General features: G+C 38.4%; 2 protein-coding genes across 2 annotated transcripts; both read left to right on the forward strand.

Annotated features, from left to right (window-relative positions):
• The first annotated feature begins 208 nt into the window (after positions 1-208).
• Positions 209-3,005, forward strand: LOC133126642 (tripartite motif-containing protein 75-like). The gene is made up of 6 exons (XM_061238983.1): positions 209-405; positions 530-625; positions 836-1,075; positions 1,483-1,505; positions 2,021-2,157; positions 2,317-3,005. Exons 1-6 carry the CDS (start codon positions 226-228, stop codon positions 3,003-3,005), a joined length of 1,365 nt encoding a protein of 454 aa, XP_061094967.1. The 5' UTR covers positions 209-225.
• Positions 3,006-4,937: 1,932 nt separating this feature from the next.
• Positions 4,938-20,075, forward strand: faim2a (Fas apoptotic inhibitory molecule 2a). The gene is made up of 12 exons (XM_061237515.1): positions 4,938-5,060; positions 10,713-10,920; positions 11,820-11,953; positions 13,168-13,232; positions 13,649-13,702; positions 14,753-14,803; positions 14,967-15,006; positions 15,688-15,725; positions 15,926-16,013; positions 16,463-16,558; positions 16,875-16,928; positions 17,481-20,075. Exons 2-12 carry the CDS (start codon positions 10,764-10,766, stop codon positions 17,625-17,627), a joined length of 924 nt encoding a protein of 307 aa, XP_061093499.1. The 5' UTR covers positions 4,938-5,060; positions 10,713-10,763; the 3' UTR covers positions 17,628-20,075.
• Positions 20,076-20,365: the final 290 nt, after the last annotated feature.

Raw genomic sequence — 20,365 nt, forward strand, 5'->3', positions numbered from 1 at the left:
TCGCCATACGAAATACAATGTAATAAACTTACTGTTGCCTACATTCAATTGTTGGAAGATTTTCGGATTCGGAATTGTTTTCGGAGGCGGTCTGGGAAACTTCTACGTGTTTGGAGGGAGGGACAAGAAATTACGCAACACAGCCTGGTTAGTAAATTCATGCAGTGTATGTTTTAGCCACAGTTAGATGAGGCACGGATCTGAGCTCACAACTACACCAGTAAGATGAGCGATTCACTGTCATCAACATCGAGTGATTGCTCTAGCACATGCACCGTCCATGGGCATTGTGTGGTCTACTACTGCAGAGACTGCCGGGTGACGGTTTGTGGCACCTGCGTGACCGACAGCAGTCATCGAAAACACGAATTTGAAACGCTGACGAAAGGATTTGAATTGCATATCGTAAGTATTTTGCCGGTTACATTCTTTATATTGGCTTATAGGCTAGGCTACTAGTTAACGTTATTGACGTTTATATCTTCATAAATAATGCTCCTGATGGCAGTGATATCCTGTGTATTTATAGGAGGCAGTGGCAGAACGAGTGAAAACCCTAAACAAAACCATGAAAGAGCAGACTAACATCAAACCTCGGGTGTTAAAAGCAAGGGACGAACTTGAGGTAAGCGACAATTCTTCAGACATTAATATACTCTAGTCAGAAGCTGATTTGAATTTCAAGAATAAAATAATTTATTTTTCCAAACAATTGTAACTCATAAGCTTTTCATTTATTGTCAGATAGGCTCGACACATTTAATACAAGATATGTGAAAGTGCTTTTAGCAAGCTGGACCTTCTGACTGATAGTGCACCTTATTGTTTACTGCAGGACATGTTCAACCTCGCAAAAGAAAAAGTGGCAGAGCAGTACCACGAGCTGCGGGAACTGATGGATCAGAATATGCAGCAAGCATTTATGCTGATTTTGGCCCTGAGAGAGAGAATGATTCAGGACACGGACCAGCTAGTTCAATTTGGAGAGGAATACGAGGAGAAGAGGAAGCACATCCAATGTAGTGTGAAAGCACTAAAAAGGACGCAGGACACAGATGATGGTGCCATCATTTCGGTGAGGTTTCTCCCTTCTTAACGTTCAAACTGTTCTTCTATACAGACCTCTATCTCTCTCAACTGCAGGGGTGAGCTCCATTTCTTAATCCACATGCTTTTGTACTGTGCCATGGGCACATATTTATCAGCAAGTAGCCTGTTTTCAATGCAAACAATGGACAAATGAATATGTAAATGAATAAGGAACAAACTAAATGTCGTTTTCTGTCAAAAGTTTTTATGTAAAGTGTCACTGAAGAGTGGTCACATTTATATATGTAAAAGATTGAACAAAGCCTGACCCCTCAGGCTTAACTAAAAGCCCATTTACCATTTGGAATTGGCAAATTATTTAAACCACACTTTTTATGTCACAGAATAGAATTGTGATTTTCTCTCTTGGCTCTTTGTTTTCTTATTTCACAGAAGATTGAGGAAGTGGAAGCACAGTAAGTCTTAATTTCATTGTGCATCTTTCTTTGTTGTTGTTTTTTTTTTTTTTTTGTTAAGCATGAACCAATATTTAGTTTAACGTTCTGACACAATAAGATCAATGCAGCTGTTGGGTCCTTGGGCAAGGGCCTTAACCCCTGTACTTAGTCTAATCAACTGTAAGGCACTTTGGATAAAAGTGTCAGCTAAATAACTATAATGTAATGGAAACAAACTATAATATATATGAAGTAATATGAAGTATAAACTGTAGAAATTATAATACATTCATTTGGGCTGAGGTCTGTCTCAAAAGCATGTTAATTCAAATATGAAAGACTAAGTTATGAGAATAATCTTTTTGAAAATTGATTGAATAATTCAATAAATCTCTGATTGAATACTATGGCTATAAATACTTTGGTTTTACATCACAGATGAAAGGAAAACCAAAATGTTTTTTTCTTTCATTCAAATGAACTAATCAAAATAATTTTGTAATCAAGTCTCTAATGGTTTTTTTTTTCAATAGAATTGAAGAAATAGAAGACTATCACAGGAACGTTTTTGAAATAATTACATTTGACAAACAAAGACTGAAAGCACTTGAACATTCCATTTCAAAGATTGTACAAATGAATAAGGATCTGCTGCCCAGGCCGTGGGAATGTAAGGGACAATTACCAGCCACCTCTTTTGGTTGTCATATTTCATTACACTATACTAGATGCTGTGCATTTGCCACAAAGTATAATTCTAAATAATTCAGACATTAAAAGCTCTTGAGATTGAGCAAGCAATGCAATTGTTTCCCCTTTGTGCTTACAGTTGGAGAGAATATCACCTTTGATGATGGTGCATCTCATGAACACCTGAAGATTTCTAGAGACAAGACCAAGGTACAATACGTTGCATCACAATCCTCCAACAAAAGGCGAAAAAGAAAGCAAATAGAGACTGTGTTCAATGTTCTGGCTTCCCAGTCCTTTACTGAGGGACGCCACTACTGGGAAGTGAATGTGAAGAACACAAAGTGCTGGACTGTTGGTGTGGTGGAGAAAGACTGGGTAAAGAAGGGCATTAAGCAAGTTCTGGGCCAAGACATGCTGTCATGGGTGCTCCAGATGGATGGAGACTCACTGGTGGCCCTGCACAAGCATGACACCACCATGATCACAGAGGCAGTGATAGAACGACTGGGAGTCTTCCTTGACTTCAAAAAGGGTAGACTGCAGTTCTTTAATGTTCACAGAGGAACCGTCCTGCACACCTTCGTGGAGAAGTTCAAAAATCCACTTGTTCCTGCCTTCAGCATTGAATCGCAAAAAGGCAGCACACCCGAGATGAGACTTTGTGTCCTCGTGCTAAGGGATATGGACAGAAATTATGACAGTGGGCAACGGAGAGAATCAACAGATTCTGGCAATGGGAGAGCTTTTAACAGCTCCAGTAGTGCTACTGGACGAAGCAGTCAGTCATCCAGTCCTCTGACAACTGAGTCCACAGCTAGACTCTGATTCTAATCCTAAATGGAACATTTTCAATAGTTCATTTGTCATTTCCATTTTAAAAGGCAACAGTATGAGTCTAATTTAAATCTAGTGTGTGCTGACATGAAGTTCACTGTGAGTGTGAATGCACGTGACCCCATCCCACACACATATACACATAAAGCCATAATTGTATACCCGTTAAATTTGAAAGTCAAATCATTTGTCATATTACATAGAAATATAAAAAGTGATGGTTACCTCTATTGATCAAACTGTGGAATAGGACTTTTTATTATTTTTGTATCATTTCAATCTTTTTTTGATTAATTTTTACGACATATGTGTGTATGTCGTGACTTCAACCCTCTCATAGCAAGCATTTATATTTTACCTAGTTATTCAGGGGCATATCCTTGTAGGCTAAATTCACTGTATCATGAATATAAATGTATTTATCAAAAAATATATATATTTTTTAATATTTATTATTTATTTTATTACTGATATTTATAAAATACACAGGTGAACAAGGAAGGTGAACAGTCAGGCTGATTATTTTCAACCCTTTTTTAAAGAGTAATGTGTTTTTAATGTTGGAGGCCCATATACAATGATCAGCCACAACATTAAAACCACCTGCTTAAACTAGTTTTTTTCAGGATTGAAAATGCTGTAATTTTACTTTCAGATAATCATCAGTGACTTGCATTCAAAAGTGTATTTTTTCAATGAAAATGGAAAGCTCATTGGCAGGGGTTGAAATTGAATTGAAATCTTTTATTTTTTGACTTTTGCAAGCATGAATGCATGTTTGAAGGCTCATTCCATGATTGTTGATGCTAAACAATTTGTTTAAACTGGTTTGAAGCAACATTATTCTGCAAAATTACTTCTGATGGTCAGTTGTTCCAGTATTTAAGGTAATACGAACTTTGAGCAGTTTCACAGTGCTAAACACGATGGCACGACGGAAGGAGCTCTCTGTGATTGTTCATAGCCACATTGTAGCCTTACATGATGCCGGTTGGTCACTTGATGAAAAGAATCATCTGGTGACATAAAAGTTATGACTTGGCCCCCTCAAGACCTTAATCCGATTGAGCAAATCTGGGATTTGCTGGATACCAAGCTAAATCTGTTGTAACATTGAAAGAATCTCTTTGGAATGAACTTCAAACCATATGGAATGGTTTAATGAGTGAAGATAAAAAAGAATATGTTAACAATTAAATGCTGTAATCAAAGCAAAGCGTGGCCACACTAGATACTTACTTTTTTCTCCAAAAGAGACTATTATTTCTGTTTTCACAATATATTGTTATCTGTTTACTTATTTTCATCTACATGAACCAATATTACATGAAATAAATACTTGAATAATACTTGGTTTCTGATTCATCTCCATTGTGTTAAGTGTATAATCATCACTGCACACTACTGTATACGTCATCATGAACACCAGTACCTATCAAGATTTTTAAATAACAAAACAATAACCATATCAATGAGCTTACAAGATTTCTATTTTCATTTTTGAATGCAATTCACTTATGATAATATGATATGTGTACTTACATAAGCAGATAATCTTATAATGAAATATTAAGTGTTTATAGACAAGTGTCTACAATTTAAAGCATTTTTAATAATGAAAAAACTGGTTTAAGCAGGTGGTTTTAATGTTGTGGCTGATCAGTGTATTTATCTTGGTTTAAATACTTAAAAAATCAGTAGGCTAAATATGTATTATGATTGTCATCTAAAATGAATCACATTTAGAAATTAATTTTACTTGAAATTAAATGATTGTTATGAAATACGTTAAAAATACATTTATCTGAACGAACTCAAGTAAATATCAAATTGACCAACTGTCCCAATACGTGAACTCACTGTTTTCTTTGACTCCGTGAAACTACAAGTACAGTATTTACTTATGACTCTATTCCCCTGCAACATTTGTGCGCCAGGAATGCACCTATGGGATGCACATCGCGGAGGAGTATTCATGGCCATTGTTTTGGTCTGAGCAGTGTTAGCTAAGTTAGTTTTTGCAGTCGGCGCGAAATTACATCGCAGGTAAGAACGTGTCATTTATCCAGAATATATATTGTTATATACTATTGACATAACATACACATAAATGCTTCGTTTTCCACGGAAAATGTACGTCCAATAGAAAAGCTAGCTAGCAAACCCATTTATAGCTAGTTAGCTAGCTAACAGTTACCTAGCTAGCACACAGTCACTAACTTACCCCCCACAATCATGTTTAGCTCGCTTGCACAATTTGTGTTATCGAAGCTTGATCGACAAAGAGCTTGAAATCTTAGCTAAACTGCTCATATTATTAAATAATAAATAGCCTCCATATTCTTCTAAAATATCGCCATCTTTGTTATGGAATCAGGCATGTTCAGCAAAGCAGTACATTGCTAACGTTAGTTAATGTTGGACTACTTGTGATAAACGAGTGTAAATAAATAAAATGTTTATTTATTTGCCTGGCTATCCATCACGCGCACGTCCAGTCTCGTGTTCAAAACTTGCATCGAAAGCGAGTCTAGTGTTTAATCTCGAAAAATAGGATCTTTGTAGCCTAGACATCATTTGCATAATTCCGCTACTCGTCAACAAAAACGAGACGGTTTTGGTTATTTCTTAGTGACTGTCAACAATAGATGCTTCCGAATAGTCTTTCAGTATGGCTACGTTTGTTTTGCGTGCTCATTCTAGCATTTGACAGCCAGGCTATTGTCAAGATATCCTGGAAATACTACCACACGTTTAAGCGCATGAATAATGTTAATATAAGGGCCAAACTGGACAAATGTAACAGTTACATTTGCATGAAGCCAAAGCCGCCGAAATGTTCACTACTTTTATCCGAAAATACATCTGCTTATTTATTTATTTATTTATGCATCATTTTTTGCCCTCATCTTCGCGATCCAGGGCTATCTACTTATGAAATGATAAATGGTTGGCATTTATATAGCCCCATATACAATTGATGCTTCTCATTCACCCATTCATACACACACTCACACACCAACTGCGATTGGCTGCCATGCAAGGCGCCGACCAGCTCGTCAGGAGCATTTGGGGGGTTAGGTGTCTTGCTCAGGGACACTTCGACACAGCCGGGCGGGGGATCGAACCGGCAACCCTCTGACTGCCAGATGACTGCTCTTACTGCCTGAGCCATGTCGCCCCACTTATGACATCAATTTAGATGGGATTTTAAGAATAGAGGCATAATTTAAATTATAAGCAGAACCAGCTGCTTGCATTTTAACAACTCCTATAAGGCAGTTTACATAATTTTCTTTTTGAAACATTAGTCCAAATCCAGCCCTGGTTTTTTCTCCTGGGTAATTTGTGTTACACACATGACTCTCAGTTAAAGGGAGGATGGCAAACCAGGAATTAGTGAACCAAAACCATATGATGCTGCTTTAGTTTGCTAAGTAACAATATCTCGGCAATGACTCAAATATCCAAGACCAAATTTTCCATTTTATTTCGTATAATTTCAATTTCTTTGGCTTATTGCCGACCTTGCAGGTCCCAGTCATGTACCTTAACCACTACGCTGCAGGCCATCCTCTGCATTTAACCCATCCTAATTACTTAGGAGCAGTGGGCATATTGTGGCACTTGGAAACCAACGCCAGTTCTGAGGCCAGTGCCTTGGTCAAGGGCAACAGCAGGAGCACACTGAGGGGTTATCACTCATAACTCCATTATCTTTCATTTTGGGGTGAACACAATATATAGTATATGTTAAATATAGGGTTAGTGAATACCTGGACAGTGATATAAGAACCATTTGCCTACAACGTAGAGTAATGGAGATAAGGCAAGTCAAAGTCATGGAGTTGAATTAGCATAAACATTGCTAGTCTATATTGTCCAGAGTAAAAACCCGAGACAAGTGTAATTTTGGTTCCAGGGGTTTCATATAAGGCCAAATCAGCACGCCAAATCTCATAAAAATCTGTAACGATGCGGTTCAAATGTGTGATGAGTTGACATGGAATTAACCTTAACCAGTTTATAAAAATAAAAAGAATTCTGAGATCCCTAATCACTTTAAAACCACAGGTCTTTCTCTGAATTTATTAATCTCCGGTGATAGGATGAATGGCAATCTGGGGCTTTTCTGACACAAGGTACCAAATCCAAAACAATGATAAAAGGTGTTCTGGAAGGTGCTTTTCAGACATACCAATCTGAATTTAGAATAGCAAAGAGGTTCAGTGCACTTTTCATTTTTTCAGTGTATTTTATTTCATGTGTTTATTTTACAGAGATAATGTACAACTGGATTTAGATTTTAAATACCTTCTTACAGTCCGCTTTGTAACAGTCCATTATGTTTATTTTAATTTCTCAGTCAGCTGCTTAGGGGACATCATCTTGATTGTTGAGCATAAGGATGACCCCAAGAATGGCTAGACAGTTTTGAGTATTAAACAAATTATTATATTAATTAATTTAAGCCCTAACGATTCAGTCATTAATGGCATTTGGCAGACGCTCTTATCCAGAGCGACGTACAACGTAAAGTGTAAAGTGATTTTTTCAAGGTAAGCTGGGGCTGACCCCTTAACTGCTTGGAAGGCTAGCACCAATGTTTTCAATTTGATGCAAGCCATGACAGGCAGCCAGTGGAGGGAAGTAAACAGGGGGGTGACATGCAAGTGTGCAGACCAGACGAGGTGCTGCATTCTGGTTAAGTTGGAGGGGTCTGATCACAGACGCTAGGAGACCAGCCAAGAGAGAGTTGCAGTAGTCTAGGTTGGACAAAACCATCGCTTGGACCAGGAGCTGGGTTGTGTAGGGGGTGAGAAAGGGGCGGATTCTCCAGATGTTGTATAGGAAGAACCTGCATGACCGGGTCACTGCCGCAATGTTCTCGGAGAGGGACAGTCTGCTGTCCATCACCACACCGAGGTTCCTTGCACAGGGTGATGGCGTCAGTGAGGTATCCCCTAGGGAAATGGAGAGATCCAGATGGGGAAGTTTTGAGACCTGAATTGGAAGTTTGTCTTAACTTTCTCGCATACCGCATTTCTGGTTTTATTTTGTAAATTGGTTAAATACAGCCAATTATAATTGCGCATTAAAAAAAAGTTTGTTCCCTGTCAAAGGTTATGTTAATTTCTTTTCACTTAAACATTAAACAATTTTACCAGGAGTGCCCAAACCTTTGCACAGGACATGTATCCAGTGCCAGAACTCAAAATCAGTTTGGCAGAATTATGTCAGTGATTCAAAATGAATGTAATTCAAGGTATGATAAGAAGATCTGCTAAAAATACCAATAACATGCCTGTAAAGAACGAAGGGGAAAATGGTGATAACAAATGCAAGGAAGGTCATTATTTCTGTCATTTTTCAAGAGTCTGGCAGTGTTGCTCAAATGCATATATTGGAACCTCATTTTCATAATTCAGATTTCCAAAAATATCTTTCAGATTGTTGAACAGACTTGATGCCTCAGAAATCAATTTCTTATTTATTTATTTATTGATTGACTTTTTCAATTCTTTGTTAAAACAAAATGATTTACTATTTATTTTTTACATTACAAGGCATTTAGCAGATGCTCTTATCCAGAGCGATGTACAATGAAGTGCAGATAAAACACAGGAACAAGTGTGAAGAGGACCCGAGAGGACAGCACAGTTCCGAGTCCTAGCGTGACTATACAGATAAAATCGGAACCCTTGAAGAATACATCAACTTACAAACTAGCATACCACGGTTGGCAGCTAGTGGATGGACTTTATGTAAATTAAAGTAGTCATTTGCATAGTATGCAGTCACGCAAGTTAGGTATGGGCTAATAAAAAATATGAAAGCCTGTTTCCTCTTTCTGGAATCTTACATGCTTATGTTATTTAACAGTTCAGTTCTCTTGGTAACGTGATATCCTTTATCTTTGATGAATTTGCTACACCAGATCTAGATTGTGGTTATACACTTAAAATATGTTGTAATGACTGCATGTATGACAATGACAGTCCGATAGCTGCAATTACAGTACAAAGCACAAAGACCCAACATTTATGCATTGTACTCCACAATATGAAATTTGTAAGAAAAAATATCACATGTGGTTAAAGTACACATTGTCAGATTTTAACAAAGGGAATTTTTATATATTTTGGTTTCACCATGGAGACATTACAGCAGTGTTGTATATAGTCCCACCAATTTCAGGGCACCATAATGTTTGGGACACCACAATGTTATGTAAATGAAAGTAGTCATGTTTAGTATTATGTTGCATATTCTTTGCATGACTTCCATGACTTCCTGATGTACAGTTGTTCAAATAAATAGCAGTGTGTTAAAAAAAGTGAATAAAGTGCAACTATTTTTTAATAGCTTTTAGTTCCATATTTCAAATGTAGTGGAAACATTACACATTCAATTCCAAATCAAAGCATTAACAAATTTTATCAATTTTATCAAATTTAATCAAAATGGCAGTGTCGACATTTTTCTCTTCAAACTCATTACTGTATAAACTGAAGACTTTTTCAAGATTTAACTTTAAATTACTGAACTAATATTTAGTTGCATAACCATTGTTTTTGATAACTGCAGCGCATCTGCGTTGCATCGAGTCAACCAACTTCTGGCACCCAGAAACAGGTATTTCAGCCCAGTTTTGCTTCAGAAACTGCATTTTTTAATGTCACCCTACACGTTTTCAATGGGGTTGAGGTCAGGGCATTAAGCTGGCCACTCCATTACCTCAATCCTTTTTGTCTGGAACCAAGATGTTCCTCGCTTACTCGTGTGTTTGGGGTTGTTGTCTTGTTGAAACGCCCATTTCAGGGGCATTTCCTCTTTGGCATATGGCAACATAATCTCTTCAAGTATTTTGATGTATTCAAACTGATCCATGATCCCTGGTATACGAACCCGTAATATGGAAAACATCCCCATACCATAGTTTTTGCACCACCATGCTTCACTGTCTTCACAGTGTACTGTGGTTTGAATTCAGTACCCGGGGGTCATCTGACATACTGTCGATGACCACTAGACCCGAAAAGAACAATTTTACTCTCATCAGTCCACAGAATATTATGCAATTTCTCTTTGGGCCAATCGATGTGTTCCTTGTGAATTTTTAACCGATTCTGCACATGCCATTTTTTCAACAATGGTGCTTTACGGGGGCTTCTTGCTGATATCTTAGCTTCGATCAAACGTCTTCTGACTGTAACAGCACTTACAGGTTGATCTTTCTAGAGCAGATGAATGGCTGAATCTTTGCCATTCTGACTATTCTTTGATCCTATGATGTTGATGGAAGATATTCCAACTGTGGGGGGGCATGGTGGAGGAATGTGGTTTGACATTGTAATTTGAATTCAGTGTAATTCAATCAATGCCTGTCAATTACTAGATGTTAGTAATAATTTTCCAATATTAGCACTATTAGCAACATTAGCAGTAATAACAGCACAAAGTTAACAGAGACTTTTATTCTCCATGGCATGCGTAGCTATTTCTAGCAAAATGTGGCTGAAGAAGGCAAATAATCCATCAAAAAATTAAAAGCCCCTAATTAAGAAAAAATTATTCTTAATTCATTAGGATTATTATTATTATTATTAGGTCTTATTAATATTATGGTGCTATATTTGCACTCATTCATAATTATCCCTATAAGCAATCGTATTATTCTTTGTCTCTCTCCTTCAGTGTCTGGAATCATCCCCCCCACCCCCCAAGCCAGGAATCTAGAGACCAACAATGAGTCTCCCAGCTGCCCCACCCAGCTACGCCGAAGCTATAGCAGGGGACAGGGAGCCACGATTTGGTGCCCCCCCTTACACCACCCAACCACCACCATTGCCACCCTCATCAGTGCCCATCCACCCAACCTGGGCCTTTGTACATCCAAGCCCCAGTAAGTGTCTTCTCTCACCGAATGAACTGTGGTTCCCCAGCTGTGCCTACTGTTTGATGATGACGATGATGATGATGATGATGAATAGCATTTTAGAGTTAGAGTGACTAACCTATTAGGGCTACAGACCCTTGAAAACAATTGTTCACCTTAATTAAAGCAAGTACATATTTTCTGTCATTTGCTGTCTGGATTTGTTTATTCAGCCATTCTGCTATATCTGGCAGCCAGGAAATGTTTCATGTTAAACATATTTTGATAGTTTGACAAATAACTGGCTGGTCAGCTAACCAGACAGCCCTAGAGTTCATCTGCTTGCAAAAGACAGAAAACAGTTGAGATGATTAGCCAGCTGCATAGTTTCGTTCCAGACCAGCTTTTCAGCAACATCTTATTTAGCAAAATGTACTGAAACTAAGACATATAGAATTCCCTGGCTGAATCTTTGGATTTGAAAATGTAGCAAATTAGATGTTGTGAGTTTTCAGTTAACAAGCATAAGCTTGCAGTGGACAGAGATTACAGCCTCTTGCATCGTAGTTTCTGCTGTCCGTTGTTCGCTGTCTAAAACAGTGCTTCAAATGTTCATGGATTAGCCAGACATTAGTGTATACTCATATAACAAGTGGCAACACTAAGCAAAATAGCTTTCCTTTTACGTGATGCTTGATTCATACCAGATGAAGTATGATGATAAGCGTGTAAATAAATAAAGACAACAGTTTAAGCCTCCGTGAAAAAAGTTCTTCAACGACAGGTGCATCTACAGGAATAACCACTTCAAGAGTTTCCTGGTTATCGTGAAAATGTCAGTAACTGCTGATGTTATCAGTAGCTGCTTGTCAGTAACCCAGCCGAAAGTCTCGTGCCTCTTCTCACTCCTGGTCTTTGCCTGTCAGGCCCCGGCTATGTTAACCCCTATGCCTCAGACGTGACGTCGCCCTTCTCCGACCCCAGCACCAGCGGCAGCTGCGACGGACTCAGCGGAGATGGCTGGGAGGACAAGAACGTCCGCCGGATGTTCATCCGCAAAGTGAGGGGAAACGCGGTTCCCGTCAACGCAACACACTTTGCGGCTTCCACAACGATTGGCTGCTGGCATCATTGCGCCAATGTTTTAGGGCTGTGCAGCTCCTGTAACACCTGAGGTCGAGGAGGAATTTGGCTCATTGACATAGGCGCACGACATGACAGCTTCCTTCCCTGGCCCTTAATAAATGAGTGCCGCATTTAGATGTATAATCGGAGAGCTGTGCAACGATTTGTGCACTATGAAATCTTGGACAATTGCAATACAGTGCTACTGACAGTGCTTCTAATGACAAAACTTCATGACATAATCACTGTTGTATGCAAGATTTATGACTGCTGACTGCCTATATCATGATTGTGGTGGTGGGAGGAAAGGACATACCTGAACTAGGCCCACAAACCGGTTTTGCAGTTGGAACACTGGCATATTTTACAGGTGCAGTCCTCCCTAAATGTATTGGGACAGCAAGGTCAATTCCTTTGTTTTTGCAATAGACAATTGAGTTCAAAATATTTACATGAGATTACAGATCAGAATTTCAGCTTTTATTTCCTGGTATTTTTATTGACATTTGTTAAACAACCTAGAACATATCACCTTTTGTATCAGACCACCCAATTTTTAGGTGAGCAAAAGTATTGGAACATGTGACTGACAGTTGGACTGATGTGACTCTTGGGACTCTTTTGTGGCATGTTTTTTGGATACACAACTCCACGATTCAGTGTTTAAGTACATGGACCACTTATGTAAGGGAACACTAGGAAGTTGACTGCTGAACGTATTGCTAATAGACTTAGCACTATTGCTAATTGCTAATCAATTAAAATAAAAATTAAGTAGTGACTTAATTGTGAGCTGTGATGATGCTGGCATTGAAAGCTGCCACAAAGATTGGCATTATATGAATGAAAGGATGGTTGATCATAGGTGCTAGCAACAATCATTTAGGTTTTTTTTTTTAGCTGAAACTACCCATGTATGTTATGTGTTTCAAGAAAATGCTCAAATGCAAAAATGTGTCAAGCAGTGAGCAGCCACACTGGAAAATGTATTTGGATAAAACTTAGATTGGAATCATGGAGGCATGCAAGTTTATTTCAAATATAGATACAATTACACTTGGGAAACCGTTGTCCATCAGGAAAGATCAGGTGGTCCACATTGTTATCAGTGTGACCTTTGATGGCACCGTTGTCTCATCCCATTGGCAGGTCTTCACAATTCTGATGATTCAGCTGATGGTGACCTTTGCTGTTGTGGCACTGTTTACATTCTGGTGAGGAGTCTATTGATTTCCCTTTAAATGTTGAAATGTTCAAAAACATATGTAACACTCATATAAATATTTGGTAAATCCTCGGCATGTATTTAATGTAGCTAAACAAAGCAAATATACATTTTATTTTTTTACTTGGTTAATTGTTCATTGCCATTTCTCTCTTGCTAACTTTGATAATTATGAGCTGTAAATACATATATATCTAGGGACTAGCAACTGTTACAAAAGTAGTTTTTGAATGCATTTAAGTAAGCTACACAGTGTCATTAAAAGGGATAGCTAGCTAGATTCCATTATCTCCTACACTAATAAGCACTTCAAAAACATTTATTCAATGTTAGTACTGCTAATGTAGCTTCTTTCTCTTTCTATATCTCACTTTTTCTCTTGCCCTCTCTCACTTTCTTTTTCAGTGATGAAGTCAGACAGTTTGTACAGTACAATCTTGTCCTTTATTTGGCCTCTTAGTAAGTAATTTCAAATTTTTGGCATTTGTATGATGAACTAACTGAAACATAAGTGCTCTTGTTTTCATAAAGACATTACATGCAAAAAATCTGTTTTAAACATTTTTGCCATAAATGGCCTATTCATTTTGAAGAGCAGCTAATAAAACAAATAAGCCTTTTCAACAACAACTACACAAAACAAGCAACAAAGTGAATAATGTTAAATTAAATTCTGAGTGCATGCAGTGATTAAAGGGCCAGTTTCACAGACACAGAATGGAGATTCTCCATACCAAACTAATTTTAGTCAAGAACTAAGCTTAGTCTAAGCTTAGTTTGTGAATCCAGCCCTTTAAATGGAATTTCAATTGAATCTAGATGATGTTCCCTGTTTAGCACTAACAAAAGGCTTGCCTTTTTCTAATTAAAATAAAACCGAAACTTAAACTAAATTTAAATTTAAACTAAGTTCATAGTATTGGATAGACTCACGTTAGGAATAATAATTTCTTTAAATTAAATTATTTTGTGGACGAATTATGCCATTAGACCTTTTAAATAACACATATTGGTTGGTAATTAGTTAATGGAGAACCACTAGACAACAATAATTATTTTACAATAATAATTATTTTAAATCCACTACTCCTTCCCCATTCTCCCTGGCACATTGTGTTGCACTTTGATGACAACCAGCAATTCAGGAGAGTTTTGTGAATAGCCCACTTGTTGCAAACCACCCATCAGTAGTAATAATATGAAATGAATGGAATATTAATTTCGAAAAATGTGTTTTGTGTTTACTCGGGTTCCCTTTGTCTAATATTATATTTTGTCTAAATATCTGAAACCATTCAGTGTGACAAATACAATACAATACAATTATGCAATAATAGTGGACATCACAAAGGGGACAAATACTTTTTCATGGCACTGTATTTTTTGTAGAGACCAAATCAATTGACACATATTATCTCTAATTATTAGTATTGGTCACGGCAGGAAGATGATTATCGCTTATTGGCTAATGTTGATATTTGTGCGTCTGTAATATTTTGTGTTCCTCAGTATCACTTTCATGGGGACGTACCTTATACTGGTGTGCAGTACAACCACCAGGTAAGAGCAAGACTCATATTTAATTATGTTTCACTCACACTTTAAAAAAAATATTTTTTAAGTCAGCCAAGGAAGATCTTTACATACCTGTTACTGCCTGGCCCATGAATTGGCTTGTAAGGCTAAGAAAACACTGATATGCAAATTTTTTTTTTTTCCCCAGACGGCAATACCCCACAAATCTCATTCTACTCTCCGTCTTCGTGAGTGTCCACCAGCATTAATGTTTTATGTCTGTTGTTTATGTTTTTTTATCTTAAACTGATAAATGGCAAAGTTATTATAATTACTTGGGAGCATAAGAGACACAGCCTTTTACGTGTGGAGTTTGCGTGTTCTTTCTGTATCCGCATGAGCTTCTGCATGGGTTTCTGTCAAGAGACCAAAACCAGGCTTCTTTTTTTTGAAGCTCATTTCCTGGTCATGCAGCGGTATTGGTCATTCAGACCCCGTTTTCAGTGTAAATCAATGGTACAATTGCGAAAATTATTACTAATGTTTCCCACAAATTTTTTTTGATTGTGTTATTAGGACAATACAGCAATACTTTCTGGATGAATCAAGGACAGATTAAGTCACTCTCACATAGTGGAGGAGCTGCATCAGCTTCACTAATGTGCCATCTCTGGCTCCAAATTGTACAACATGCCGGTAAACTTGACTTTCCGGGCTAAAAAAAAAAAACACTTTTCACAGCCCCATGGATAGTCAGTGGGTATCTTAACTGGTAGTTGGTCTATGGTTTCATGCCACAGTCCAAAGACATGCAGGATAGGTTACTTGGAGAGACACTTCATTGTCCAACCCCCCCAAATGCCCTGTTATTGAAAAAAACTTGACCAAATGGCGTGAATAATTGTGGTTTTTCCTTGTTTTACTTTTAGACTTTGGCAATGTCCTACATGGCAGGAATGCTGGCAAGGTAAGCTGTCCTTCAAGATGTGTATGCTATTATTTGCATGCTAATTCATTTGGGTGCCTGGGTTCATAGTACCCAGTTTAATCATGAAAGGGGCTACACAAACATATCTTAAATTATTTTTTGTTTTGCACTTGGGTGTGGGCCAGCGCTTTGACTGGAATTTGGTGCTTACATTTCACATATATCCTTTATCTTTGTAGTTATCACAACACCAAGGTGGTGATGCTGTGTGTGGGGATTACCGCTGCAGTATGCCTTGCGGTGACTCTCTTCTGCTTCCAGACAAAGGTCAGGTCCAAAATTCAGTTGGTAGAAAGGCAATGTCCGTAGACGTGTTCTCACTAGCGTGCAATTACTCCTGTCAGCCTTACCCCCTAGGCCATTTAATTCTGCAGCTGACACGTGTCGTAACTCACAGTCGCATACCAGCGCATAGCAATACCGGTTATTCAGCATGTGACAATGAGTACACACGGTACAGAAGGGTGACTTGGCTGAGAAATGAATGTCTCTACTTGCACTTTCCGTTTTTTTCTACCATTTACCGTTACGTTTCCCTTGCTACAAACCAACCTCTGCTTTTGCCCAGAATGCGTGTAACTTGTGGACCTTTAATTTCATGGCAGCTTGAGGTCGACTCATTGAAGTTCCTCCCTGTTGGTGATTGAAGGTTAACTGATGCCTTTCCTGACTCAATGGCAGCGATTAACTGACTACTTGTTCATTGCTCACCGCAGTTCGACTTCACCTCGTGCCACGGCCTCATGTTCTCCCTCATGATGGTGCTGATGGTGACGGGTCTGCTGCTCATCTTCACCGCCCCCTTCGGATACGTGAGTGACCGACTGCAGCCTTCCTCGTTGGCGCACGTATTAGTCCCTCAGTTACGGCCCCTCCCACACCCCTCCTCTGCCCCAATGAAACGGCGGCACTTCGTTCTGTTATCTTCACGCGTTCAACATTCGTAGCAACTGCGTGGAATTGTGTGAAATCCGTGTATGGAAAGCAGTAATGCAACAGAATGTTGAACACACACCTATTGCAAAGATGCAGGGGGTTGTATTGGAAATAGTGTGGGATGTGTTGTTCCTACTGTGAGGGACTGCAGGTAGAGGTTTAAATATGGCTGTGCTCTGTATGTATTTACAGATTCCCTGGCTACAGACAGCCTATGCTGGACTGGGGGCTCTGGTCTTCACACTGGTAGAAATATTTTTCACATCCCTGTAATTGTATTGAATTGCTGTGTGTAAGTGGGTTAGCACTGTGATTTTAAAAAATCAATGTTATTCATAATGCACAACGTTCATGAGCCTTGTGGACTTTGTACTGCATTTAGAAATCCCATCAGATCCTTTAAGACTGTTCCACAATATTTATTGAACTGTTCCGCATGGCATTCCTTTCCAAGGATTGCATTTTATCAGTCACTTTGTAAATTTTGTTATGCAAACAAAACCACAAAAGAAAAGTTCATTTATTAATCTTTAATCAGCAAACTCATCAAGGCATAGTATTCATTGTATCTACTATGTATACACCCATTTGTGTTCAATTATAATTCAAGTGGAAGTGATGTACAGCATGTGTAGAATGATCCAGAACAGTAACTATACCAGAGTTTTGATGAAATGGTGAATGTCCCCCTTATTCTAACACTGGTATGGAATTATTGCGCGTATGTATTGACGAGAGAGCTGCTGATAGCGTATCTGTCCCCAGATTAACCCACATGCCCTTTCCTATTCTCTGCAGTTCCTAGCATTTGACGTGCAGCTCCTAATGGGTAACCGGCGGTATTCCTTAAGCCCAGAAGAGCACGTGTTTGGGGCTATATGCCTATACATGGACATAGTCTACATCTTCTTCTTCCTCCTTCAGCTGTTTGGCCGCCAAGAGTGAACCCTTGTCAATGCCCTGCCCCACCTCTGGTTCAGTGAGAGAATCATGTGATTCAGCGAGAGCTGGGGGGGGGGGGGGGTTTAATCAAGATACTCTTTCCGTGTTGGCAACTCTATTAACTGGGCACAATGCAATACAATCATTTCCTTATCTTTGTTGGTATGCAAGATTCAAGGTTGCCAGGTCTGCGAGGGTGACTGACACTCTGTCCACAGCTCCAGCCTTGCGGCACTACAGCGCCCTCTGGTAGCTATTATACTGTAGTGCAGGGCTATCCAATAACATCAGTAGCTTTCTTTTTTTAATCCAGACCTGAGCTTTCAAACATTTCTTACAGAGGCTAAAACTGAAAATGCTAGGTTGAGTGTTCTGTGGTGACCTGCATTAAAAAGCCATTGTAAAAGTTTGCTGGATGCAATTTCCATCCCAACATTATCAGTTGAATGATAATGAAGCACTGGTGTTCTACAAGTAAGTCAGCCCAAAAAACCCCAGGGAAAGAGCTATAATATCAAAGCAATAATATGTTTAGGAGTGTCTATGCAGACCTGCTGGGGCCATTGGTACAGCTGAGCTGAAATATCATTGTCAGGCCTAGTCCTAAAGAATTCATTTTGTTTTACTGACAATTTGCTACACTGTTCACCACTGGTGTGGGTTAAAAAAAACAAAAAAAACTAGACGGGTTGTTGCTGGCCTTTTGATATTAAGCCCAGTATCTCAGTGTTAGTAAAGGGAAAAATCTGACAAGATATGTTTGAATTAAAAATGGGTTAAACTATGTTTTAAACTATGTTTGATTGGCTACTAATATGAATTTCCCAAGTTTCCCAGTCAGTTGTCCCTTGTACCGTTTAATATTTACCAGCCACATGGAAGCCTTAATTGTCTTTTTGGTCATTTTGTGGCTCTTTATTAAGACTGATTTTGATATATATTTTGGTGACTGATGCTGTAAAGATTATTCATGACTATCAGTAAATGTTTGTGTTTATTATAAGCATGGTATTAATTATGGCTGTCCAACCATTCAAGAAAGGAGTTTTAATGTGGCATTAAGAATAACTTATCCAGAAAGAGACAGCCACACACATTAACTGTTGCTGTCACTGTGTGTGTCACCCAAACTACCAAAATCTACGTGGACACGAATGTCCTTTCTATCTCTTAATATATGGTGTATAGAATTCGGCCATCTTGTTTCAGATTCTTGCATATGTAATATAAAAAATATTTCATTATGCAATATCATCACACTGGTTGTTTATATGGGAACAGCTGCAGTAGTGTGAGACTTTGGTCCTCAAAGGCAAAGCAGATCATTGAAATCCATGATTATTCCAGCTTTCTATGAAAATGTGTCACGATATGCATATTTGTCATTGTGTTAAAATCAAGTGTTCACATATATAGTGTAAACATGGGTGTAACTGAAGTGACATCATATTCAAAGAAAGGGCAGTTAGATTTTTTTTTAGATCATGTAATATCTGTTGTTTGCCAAATGCATGAATGTTAATACTAAAGTAGTAAATTTGGGAAAGTTTCTTGCTGTAAGCAGATATACACTCAGTGAACACTTTATTAGGTATTTTTTGGACTTATTAGTTGCTAATAAGCCTATCCACTTGGAGGTTTTATGCAGTGAGCTCACAGAAGCTCTTCTGCATACCACTGTTGTAATGCATGGTTATTTGCGTTACTGTCACCTTCGACCAGTCTGGCCCTTCACCTCTCATTAACAATGCGTTTTTGCCCTTCGAACTGCTGCTCACTGGATATTTTCTGTTTTTCTCACCATTCTCTGCAAACTCTAGTTGTGCGTGAAAATCACAGGAGATCAGCAGCTTCTGAGATAGTCAAACCACCCTGTTAGGTCTACCTAATAAATTGCTCAATGAGTGGATATGCTGTATGTGTGTGGTATGAAATACAAATACATTCCCTTCAAGTAAAAAAAAAAAAATCAGAACACAATGCTTACAATATTTTCCTTGGTACATTTCCCTCGATTGGTTTAGAAAAACGACTCAATTATGAGCTATGCGCCTGACCTCAACACACGCCTTGATGGCCATTGTTTGAACCAAGATTATGTATGCAAAGACACAGCTGTCAGCAGCAGGCAGACAAGCAGTCAGTGTGCAATGGAGGTTTGTCATTATCTAAAGACCAAGGCATAACAACCTGCAGTAAGGATTGCATTGTAAGTATGCACTCTGGCTATAGCAACATCCAGGTCCAGTGGTGTGTGCAGGACTTCTGGTTGTAGCCTGCCCCACTCCCATGTGCAGTAATGCCCCCCTCCCCCCTCTCCATATCTACACAAAATATAACCCGTTCTGGCTACCGTCTGGAATATACATTTTATTGTTGAGTTATTGTATATCTTTTGTATCACCCTCTAATGAACAATGAAAAAAGACATTCAATAAAAAGTTACGTAAAGCTGCTAGAAAGTTTTGTTATTTTATATTGTCACTATACTCCACTGTTAAAAAGTATCGGTCTTGAATTTTGTATCTAAATAAGACAAGATTATGTCAATGAGGTGAGACACTGGCTAATTTCAAGATTTGCAAGTGCGGCAAGAATTTAATTTGACAAGCAAGAAGTAACTTAAGGAAAGCTAATATTATACTTCAGAGAAAGACAAAGATTTAAGATACTTTTTTTGTTCTGCTATAGTATGCTGCTATTGTTACCAGTTAACCCAAATCCCAAGGGGTTTTGGCTTT

The sequence above is a fragment of the Conger conger genome, chromosome 4, assembly GCF_963514075.1.
Source record: "Conger conger chromosome 4, fConCon1.1, whole genome shotgun sequence".
NCBI classification, from domain to species: domain Eukaryota; kingdom Metazoa; phylum Chordata; class Actinopteri; order Anguilliformes; family Congridae; genus Conger; species Conger conger.

Coding starts and splice junctions, on each gene's coding strand:
- LOC133126642 (XM_061238983.1), top strand. CDS start 226: ATGAGCGATTCACTGTCATCAACATCGAGTGATTGCTCTAGCACATGC. Junction 406..529: donor AAGGATTTGAATTGCATATC/GTAAGTATTTTG, acceptor GTGTATTTATAG/GAGGCAGTGGCAGAACGAGT. Junction 626..835: donor AAGCAAGGGACGAACTTGAG/GTAAGCGACAAT, acceptor TGTTTACTGCAG/GACATGTTCAACCTCGCAAA.
- faim2a (XM_061237515.1), top strand. CDS start 10,764: ATGAGTCTCCCAGCTGCCCCACCCAGCTACGCCGAAGCTATAGCAGGG. Junction 13,233..13,648: donor GTGGCACTGTTTACATTCTG/GTGAGGAGTCTA, acceptor TTTCTTTTTCAG/TGATGAAGTCAGACAGTTTG. Junction 16,929..17,480: donor GGGCTCTGGTCTTCACACTG/GTAGAAATATTT, acceptor TATTCTCTGCAG/TTCCTAGCATTTGACGTGCA.